The 10,157-nt window shown below is 33.4% G+C and overlaps 2 protein-coding genes and 1 pseudogene across 2 annotated transcripts in view; 1 reads left to right on the forward strand and 2 right to left on the reverse strand.

The window, feature by feature from the left end:
• LOC107478069 (exocyst complex component SEC8) overlaps positions 1 to 943 on the forward strand; it is a 12,366-nt gene extending 11,423 nt beyond the window's left edge. Inside the window, exon 5 of the mRNA XM_052258780.1 lies at positions 207 to 943. Within this exon, the coding sequence (XP_052114740.1) occupies positions 207 to 437 (231 nt within the window). The 3' untranslated portion in view covers positions 438 to 943. The remainder of the gene's footprint in view (positions 1 to 206) is intronic.
• LOC110279059 (vacuolar protein-sorting-associated protein 33 homolog) overlaps positions 1 to 4,888 on the reverse strand; it is a 28,863-nt pseudogene extending 23,975 nt beyond the window's left edge.
• Positions 4,889 to 7,709: 2,821 nt separating this feature from the next.
• LOC107478071 (vacuolar protein-sorting-associated protein 33 homolog) overlaps positions 7,710 to 10,157 on the reverse strand; it is a 16,388-nt gene continuing 13,940 nt past the window's right edge. The window contains exons 10-15 of the mRNA XM_052258197.1: positions 9,360 to 9,440; positions 8,891 to 8,948; positions 8,637 to 8,698; positions 8,152 to 8,245; positions 8,040 to 8,042; positions 7,710 to 7,799 (exon numbers count right to left, since the gene is read on the reverse strand). Of these exons, the coding sequence (XP_052114157.1) occupies positions 7,710 to 7,799; positions 8,040 to 8,042; positions 8,152 to 8,245; positions 8,637 to 8,698; positions 8,891 to 8,948; positions 9,360 to 9,440 (388 nt within the window). The remainder of the gene's footprint in view (positions 7,800 to 8,039; positions 8,043 to 8,151; positions 8,246 to 8,636; positions 8,699 to 8,890; positions 8,949 to 9,359; positions 9,441 to 10,157) is intronic.

The raw sequence follows: 10,157 nt of genomic DNA on the forward strand, positions 1-10,157 counted from the left end.
ACCCCGTAAATCCAGTTCATATAATGTCTTTCTCAGGTGCTAGAGGAAATGCATCTCAAGGTTGCATTTTCTGCTTGCATGTATACATTTGTGCATGCTTCCTGATTTCTTTTAAACTTTCTGTTTTAATTGCTTCCTTTTCTGTTATCTGTTTAAACTTCTCTATCTTTCATGGAGGATTTTGGGTCTGAAGATCTAAGATGCAGGTTCCAGCACGTATGCTCATTGCTGAGAAGCAATTTTATGCTGCAGTTCAATTGCAAGTGCAGTCTATGCTGATGCTCGAGAGAGAAGGTCTCCAAACTGTAGGATTTCAACTCACTCACATTTTATCCTATTTTCATCTTATTTTGAGTAGGAAGCTGCTATTTTTCATTAATAGTTCCCCACCTTGGTTCTGCACTTCACTTGGTATTTTAGTTAAAAGGAGCAAGTGATTTGTACAGATAAAAGGGCAAACATACTAAAAGCAGGTGATACGATATCCATCATATCAGAAAATCTATAAACAAACAAAGAACAGATGTGGCTAAACAAATACAACAAAGCTGTTGCATCTGTCTGCTTGTTAGATATTAATATTGCCTCAAGAAGACTAAGAATGTGAGAAAGTCCTGTGCGTCATAGAGAGCTATAATTGTTATTCTATCCTCTATTATATGGAAAGGCAAAGGGATGCCTCTGAAAATGCCAATCATTTAGTTGGTTATATCATTATTCTACATTTCATTGAGATTATTGCTGGTTGATTTTTTTAATTATTTAATTTTAAATATTTTACTTCTAACTTCAGAGGAAGAACAGCAATAAAAAAAATAACAAAATAGCAATTAAAAAAAAAATAATTTATCAAAAATAGCTCATGCAACAGTGTTTTAATATGGGTAAAAAAGTTGTAAACTCTACTTCTAAGGTATTGCATAAAGAAGCAACTTTTTTCAAACTCTGGATATCCAAACATCTTTATTAACGAAATATGATTAATTTTATGAAGAAAAAGTGAGAACAATTTTGAACTAAACAAAGGAACCCCATCAAAGTCCATTTAAATCACTTACCTTAAGAAAAAGAGCGTTACATGCATACTCTAGTACTACTCTCTCAATGCGTTTTGCATTAAACATCAAGAAATCATCTCCAACTAACTGCACAATATTGCAATGAGTAGAAACCATTCAAATAATTGTTAAAAACTTCTAATTTGTATGCTTATTCATATGACTATATTTTTTGAATTTCTTTTACCATGTGCAGGAAGTTGAAGTTCACGGCCAATATTTTTCTAAGAGATGAAGATTCCTGCAAAAAATCAGAACAAAACCTTTAAACATAAATTTCTTAAGTCCGTATGTTGGTTCCAGTTCAAATAATTGACCACAAAAAAGTTTCAAATATTTCCAAACCTAAATCCTTTTCTTAAAATCAAATCCAGCTGATATAAAATCATGGCCTTTGTTTATTTGTTTTGAGTTAAAAAAAATATATGGAAACAGCAACGGAAACGAATTACTTTTATAGACTCATCGTTCTCATCTTCCTTCCTCATCATGGATATACCTATCTGACAACATGCAAAAGAATAACATAATGCTTTTGCAGTATTTTTCTTTTGACTAAATTAAAAATTTAAATTAATCATTCAAAGGCATAAAAAATCTTTATGAGTACCTAACAAACTTGTTTTCATAATGGTATTACCTAGTCTTTAGGCAATCTGTATAATAATATATAATTCCAATATCCACCCCCCAATGCACAAACAGGAATGTCAAGAACAGCAGGATTTGGAACATTGAGCAACTGCAAAACACAATAATAGATCAAGTTATGGTAAGATTAGGATTGTATGATAAAAGATAAGCTCAACTTATTTGCAAAAGTCACTTGATATACTGGAGGAATGATCAAATATATAAATCTAAACTTAACAAATCTCCAAGATATGTAATAACTCTTAAGGGATAATATCAAAATATTTATACCAACAGTAAGAACACACAACTTAGACAACATAATAGGACACATGTTAAGAAAGGTGGGGAAAAAATAAAAGGGGTACGAATTCTTTTTTCCTCTGTTTTTCCTCTGTTTTCTTATATTGTTGTCGGGGTTAGAGTGTACCATGGTAAGAAAAGATTTTTAGGAGCCTCCCAATAAGCTTCCTACCTATGAGTGTTGATAACCTTATCTTATATTAGACCAAGAGTACAACCAATCATTTCAATTAGAAACCACAAAGAAAGATCTAAATTGAAGCTCATAGTAGCATAGACAACAACCCAAAATATAGACACATATGAATGAAGAATAAGTTATCAGATTTAGAGTTGAAGTCTAAATTGACCAAATAAAAAGAAACCACTGTAAGTTTGTTAATAAAGCCAAATTTAAATTTGCATTTTGTAAATAAAGTCAGAATATTATTTGAGAAAATAGAATCCAGAATATCACTAATTATCTGATCCAACCTAACAAACAATACTTGAATATAGTAAAATTAGGCCAAATTCTTTGCAAGCTTTCGGCATCAATTTGTAACAAAAACCATAAAATAATAGAAGCACTTAAAAAAATACAAAAAAATAGTGAACAGAAGCTCCACAACAAATGCTCGCATAAAAGGACTGAAAGCTAGAATGTAACAAAGCAGTTAAGGACTGAAAGGAGCTGTAACAACAGAGCAGTAAAAGAACCGGAAGCTAGTCATTCATCTCTCCTACACCAGATTAATTAACAAATTTCTTAAACTACAACTTGAGGTGTATGAAAGCCTTTCAATCAGAACCCTGCAAGAGTCTTCAAATTTGAGTTTAATAGTTGAACATTTAAACTATACTAAACATACTCAACTTTCACCTCCAATTGGTTGCATCTCAATATCATTCCAGAATTAAAAATTATAAAGTCTCAAAGTTACTGACTTAGAAAACAAAACCTGACTTTTACTGCATAATACATCTTACTTTAAAAATCCAAATCTTTAAAACCACAACTCTAACAATTCTAAATTTTTATGAAATTAAAGTGTTAGAACCAGAGCTTCATTTAAAATTGGTTCCATTTAAAAATGCAAACTGGAGAATTTCTAATAGAGGAAACAAGTTGCTGCTGTGTTAAACGTTCTGCAGAAAAACCAGATTTGACATCCATAATTCAAAAATTCACCATAAATCATAAACTTAATGAAAAAGTCTCAAATTCAGCAGTCTAGCTCCCTATATTCCCAAGCTTAATCCGGACTTGGTCCCACGCAATTCCGATAATCACAGAATTAGTTGTAGTTTTTCAAAGTTGCTGACTCGGTATAGAAATTACGCAGAAAATCAGATTTTAGAATTCAACTTTGAAAAATCATAACTAATTCTCTAGTTGATACGAAACCTTCAAAATTGAGTTTTTACAATTACACTTAATATAATTTACTTAACACTTAAATTCTTATCATTTCAGTCACTATAGAGTCACTGATTCACTTTCAAAGTTGCCGTTTATTTTCAAGAGAACCTGATTTTCAGCAAACCATTTAGTATTCAAAACCCAACCCTTCAATACCCCTCAAAACCAATTCCAAATCAACCACCAACCAAGCTCATTATCATTACAATATACCAAATATCAGCTCAACAGCAACAAATCCAACATAACCCATTAAAATTCAGTAATTCTGAACAATAAGTCATCAAACAATTCCCAATCTACATAATCAATCAATATCACCAATCAACAATTCCAAATCACAATCTCAACCATTCCAATCACAATTTCAGCCACAATTCAATATTCACATAATCAACCAATTAATCACAGCTATTAAATCTATTTGCAGTTATTCAATAAACCTTGTAGGCATTCTTAAATTAAAATCGTTTTGAACCCCCTACCTCGATGTCGCAATCGCATACTTTAACGTAACAAATACCTTCTCTTTTAGTGTCAGGGCAGCAGCGGTAACTCTCACACAACCAGAACGGCAACAATACCAGCCTTCGCAACTTTGACCATGGTTGCAGTAAAATAGAGGATTTAAATTGAGTAGGAATCAAAAGCAATTTTCAGCCCTAGGGATTCAAGACAAAGCAAGGACTAAAATAGAATTAAAATCAGAACATGGCTACCATAGCAGTAACAAAACAAAACAAGTAAATGGATCAATCCTAAGGAAAAGATCAGACCAGTACCCAGATAACAAAATCATAATCAGCAATGGCTTCAACCGTCCTATGGCAGCACCAGCGACAACAGAAAACGGCCTCCTCTCCTTTCCGGTTCGTGATTCCAGTGGCAGCAATGATCTTGAACCCAACAAACAACAACGGCAGTGGCGTTTTCTCAGATTCCAAAACCCATAAGCAGAAACAAAACTGGCGGGCCTTCCTCCTCCAGCGGCGGCTTGGCGAGACGCGGCAGCAGCAGAGTGCGACAACGGCGGTGCTGCAGCTCAGTAACGGCGATGCGGTGGCAGCTCGCGAGGATGGCGACGGCAACCCGCGGCGCTGACGGCGACAAGGCTGGTCGTGGGCTTCTCTTCGTGTGTCTCTCTCTCTTCGCGATTCTGTCCCATCGACGACGGCTTGTGAACGGATCGGCAGTAACGCAAGCTTGTGGGTCCATGGACGGGACGGCGCCGTGAAGCAGCTCGACGGCGAGCTCCAGGGCGGCGACGGTGACGGCAGACAGCATCTCTTCTCTCTTGGATGCAAGCTCTCTCCTCTCCACCCTTCACGCTTGACAGGGACGGTGACGGCGGCGAGGCCCCAGCCAGCGCCGTCTCCCTTCTCTTCCCTCTTTCTCCCTGTTTCCCCCTTTCTTAAATTTGTATGCATTTGTTATGAAGGAGGTTGAGGCTGCGGCTGTTAGGGTTAGGAACTGGGGAAATGAGGGTTCTGAGTTAATTTTAGGAATTAGGGTTAGAAATTAAAATTTTATAAAAGATTATGGATAGATATGAATAGATATTTTGATAAAATTAAAGGGTAGAATAATTTTAAAATCAAATATACTTTCTTAAAAATATTTAAGAACATTATTTATCAACATATTATTAAGTTGAATTAATTATTTTTAATTTAAATTAAAAAAATAAGTATATTAATCACATTTTTATAAAATGTAGTTTAAACTCAATATTTAATGATTCAAATTAAATGACATAACTTTTTATTATTTTTCTATTACGGAAACTTTAATTTTAATTTACAAAATATTTAATTATAATAAAAATTGTACATAAATATTAACTTACTTAAACTTAAAGTATTTATAAAAATCAATTTAATCATTCCTAGCTAATAAGTTAATCTCTAAGAGCTCAGACTAATAAAATAAACCATAATTTATCCATAATAGAAATTTCTTAAATTAAGTTATATATTGCTTCCATTACTAAATCTTAATTTCAAATTATATGAAATAACAATTATAAAATTACACAAGAGTATTAATTAACATAACTCCAAATATTAATAAAACTAATTTAATTACTCTTAATTAATTAATTTATAAGATAAGATATCAAATTAATAAAATAAATCGTAACTTTTTCATGATAAAAGTTACTTAAATTAAATCATACAATCCTTCCTTATTTTTCAATTACTAAAATTATACAAAATATTCCAATATAAAAAAATTACTTAAGAATATTAATTGATTCAAAATAAAGTTATCTCCGAATCTATTTAGTTATTTCTAATAAAATAATTCTAATTTCTCTTCTCATGTTTCGTACTCCTTATATGCGCTAGTTCTTAGGGACACGATTTGTGCGTACGGAAAGTGAATATGGTCAATCTATGAAGTTATAAGGAGTTGTGGAGTTTTGAGGCAATAAGAAGAAGTGATCACGCTTTATTAACTGACATCAACTTTGATGCCATGGCACTTGTCTTTGTTGGAAATGTTTGTAGTATTTTGGGCCTCTTTAGTCTGGGCTTCTAGCCCATTCCTCCAACCATTTTCCAAAATACTACAAACATTTCCAACAAAGACAAGTGCCATGGCATCAAAGTTGATGTCAGTTAATAAAGCGTGATCACTTCTTCTTATTGCCTCAAAACTCCACAACTCCTTATAACTTCATAGATTGACCATATTCACTTTCCGTACACACAAATCGTGTCCCTAAGAACTAGCGCATATAAGGAATACGAAACATGAGAAGAGAAAGACAAACGGCACGAAAGGTTTATGCGAGAAATTGGAAGAATACTCAAGTTCACAGTTGGACAAAGGTGGTATTTCGCAAGGATTTGAAGGAATACGTGAGATTACCAAACAACAAGAATATATATATATGCAACAAAATGTAGCATAAAGCGGGTTAATTCAAAGATTAGGAAGAAATTTTGAATCAAACAGTTTCAATATGAACATCATTAGAAAAAATAGTACAACAATTTAGACAACTTCAATTTGAAATAGAGGGAATTAGTTTATCTTTTTCAAAAAAAAATATTTAAATCCAACATTTTCCAAAAGTACTAAACTATTTTGTAGAAGCATATTAGAAGTCTTACAGCAGATTGAAGGGGATCAGAATGTGCAAAGTTCTTAGCTTAATGACAATGTAACTTCATTGTTTAGCTTATAGATGTTTAGATGATATTATACTGTAAGCCATGTCCACCTGGTATAATGGTGTATTATTCTCCATTGTTTTTCCTTCACTTTGATTTCTGTTGCATTGCTGATAGAGTTGAGCATGCAAAATGTGCAGGAACTTTGTATTATGTTGTGGTTGTACTTTTCTAGTTTTTTGTAAAGAGAAATGTTGTAAAATTAGCTATAAAAGATGTTATGTGACGATTGTACAAGATTTCTAAATTCAAAATCACGTTTATATCTATTAAATGATGATTCTTGAATATTTACAAATTACTGTATTCGACTATTTGTTTAAAAATGACCAACTAGAAACATATAAGAAAAGTAATAAATAAATTTAATAATGATTAAAATTACATGAGTGGATCTAATTATTCGGAATAAATAGTTATTTTGAAATACCAGTTTTTTATTTTCTATATTTTTTGGTTCTTTAGACAAATATTTTGACAAGCGAGTACAAAATATATCATTACGAATGTTTAAACTAAGATGTTTACTATAAAGATATACCATGACACTTTCACGTTGTAGGTACCACAATAGCGTGGCAAATGATGGAACGAAAATGATTAAACATCACGAAGGGAGTGTTTTGGAAATGTTAAATGATAACATCCTAGAAAGCAGAAAGTGTAACTGCAAGTAAAGCCAGCCACCAAGGGTGGACTCCAATTCATTAACGAACTTCGGATTAAAATCTTGTAATCATTGCTAATGGTAGGGTCTCTTTTTTTAACTTTTTTGAATACAAATTAAGGTTCCTTCTCAAATGTAGTTAAATTAACAATTCATCACACTTTACTATCTCTAGAAATCTTAAGCCATGGAAGAGGCACCAAGATTCTATTAAAGAACTAGATAAGAGTAGGCAAATATACGATAGTTGAACTAAATAAAAACAACTCTCATATTCCAGGCCTCACTTATTTTACAACATCAATAAACATTGGTTAAGCATCACTCTAGAAGAACTCGTTTAGGCTGCATATAGCTTTCATTTGGCATCATCAAATATAATCTCACCCCCCTAAGCTGGGAAAGACAATTTATTTTATAAAAAATAAAAATAAAAAAAATGAAAAAAAAAGAATTGCAATGATTGATCAACTTAGCTTCTCCATAAATGTCTCAACCAAGGTTTGTCCATTGACTATTTTTGTCGTTGCAATGATTAAATCATATGACATGCCTTCCTGCAAAATCAACATTATAAATTTGATTTAGGAACCAAATAGAAGTGTTGGATGCGACGATTTATGTATCTCTACCTAATAGTTTAACCTTTTGAAACAAGCGATTTCATGACAAGAAGAGATTCACACCTAATGTGACACACTATACACCATTCTAGAAAGATAATGCCTCTAGTACACATCATCAAAAAGATAAGACATGATAAGCCACAAATTTACTAAGCAAATATGTCCATTCACCTGCTACATTATGGATCAATAGCCAAGTTTACAAAACCAAGATCTAAATAGTAGGAAGAATGTATTGGTTAGCATGTTAAAAGCAATTTGAAAAAAGAAACGATTGCCACACCTGAGAACAGAGAAACCGAAGAGCAGAAATCTCTTCAAAGGTAACACCTCCAACAAAGACAACAAGCACCAGGGCATGCCTCCCATCAGGTACTCTGAAATATGTAACAGGTCAGAAGGGAAAAAGAACGTTATCAAAAAAGTTATAAAACTTCTTCCTTTAAGACTAAAATCTTTTGCAATTTCTAAAACTTCTATTTCAAATGTGAACCACCAAGTTCCAACTGCTATCTCTTTCAGTAAACTAAAAACAAAGGAAATGATAGAAAAGCGATTGAATTCTTTCTTGCATTTAGGGTTTATTTTCCCAGGTAGTAAAGCTCACCTCTGTTGCTAAGTGATACCCTTAACAAATAATAAATTGTGGATGAATAAAAGATAGGATCCATCTGAACCTTATTAGTTATATTATTATTGCTAAATGTTTTAGCAGTGTCAAATCAAGGCACAAGCATTGTATTTATGGAGATTGATGTAAACCCATACTTGGCTATGCCGGTTGAAACCCCTGATAAAGAGTCAAATGATGGGCTATTTGAGAATGCACCCTGTAAAAGCAACCAAGCAAGCCAAATTTTAAGTATAAATAGAAAGAGAGGTTAAGGTAAGTGGAGTATACAAGTGATGTGACTAATATGAACAGGATAAGTGAAATATTGCTGGAACAGTTATAAGATTTTCAGCTGGCCAATTATAGCATGCACCGATATTATGATTTAGACAACTTAGCAAGTACTAACCCTCTTTGTTTCCAGGTGAGGTCCAGGTAGCAGCTTCAAAATTTCTTCAACAGGACGCCTGAGAGACCAATTATCACATTTAATATTGCATGAGTTGCTTTAAAACTAAGCTCACAATCAAATTATCTTTTTGAATAAATGTATTGTGTTTAAATGAAAATCTGGAACTAAAGGCTAAGATAATTTGATTAGCATGGAAATTGCTATTTATAATAATACAATATAGTCTTCCAATTTGAAATAAGTTAAGAAACTGAACAATATTGGAACTCAACAGAGAGCACAACTATAAAGTAGTATGTACTAATAATAACAATAACATCATTGGAACCTTGCTTATAAATGAAACTTGCAGCTCTATAAACTTTTGTCTTTAAATTTTATATATGATCATGTTAGATAAATAATTAATTTCCATGCTCAATAATAGCTACGAAGAGGGCCTTTAGTATTGAAATTTCAAACTTACCATCCAGATCGAATGGCATGCTGGATCAGACGAATGCTAAGTGGTGCATATCCAGAGAAGACATAAGAGATATCATTGGGGCTGTAATGGATGTAAAACCCGGTTAATTAACGGCTAATTAACCCATAAATGAGAATTTATTCTTGAAAGCCCAAAACTGTGATTTTTATGGCTAAATGTGATAGAGGAGATTGAGACGAGAATTTTGGTACCAATTTTATAAAATTCGGACCAAGATTAGACCGAACGGGCCAAATCGGGCCAACCGGACCCAAAGTGGGCCCTTGGCCCAACATAACTTAACCAAAACCCTAGTTTTCAGCACTCTCTCTCCTCATTTGTTACACACACAAGCTGAAATGGTGGAGAGGAAGGGAAGAACATTCTCTCAACTTCTCTCCCTTGGTTGATCTTCAAACCACCATAACTTTTGATCTAGAGCTCCGATTGCCGCTCCGTTTGCGGCCACGCGTTCATCACGGAGAGCTCTACAAAACCCATACTACCAATCTTGAGGTAAGCCACGTGATGCCGTTCGAAATCTCAGCCCTTATTTTCGAGTTTCATGGGTGAAATGTTGAGATTTTGGGTTCTTTGATGTTATAGGACCCAACTCTCTTGAAGGAGAAGGTTAATCTTGTCTCCTTGGACCTTGGATGAGGTAAGGTTCTTAACCCTAGTGTAATTTTATGATTTTATGATGTTGGGTTTTGAGATGTTGTGTATGGGTATGATGGTTGTGGCTTAGGTTGTGTATGTGTGGATATTGGAGCTTGATTGGTGATTTTGAAAAGCTTG

The sequence above is a fragment of the Arachis duranensis genome, chromosome 3 (genome assembly GCF_000817695.3).
Source record: "Arachis duranensis cultivar V14167 chromosome 3, aradu.V14167.gnm2.J7QH, whole genome shotgun sequence".
Lineage (NCBI taxonomy): Eukaryota > Viridiplantae > Streptophyta > Magnoliopsida > Fabales > Fabaceae > Arachis > Arachis duranensis.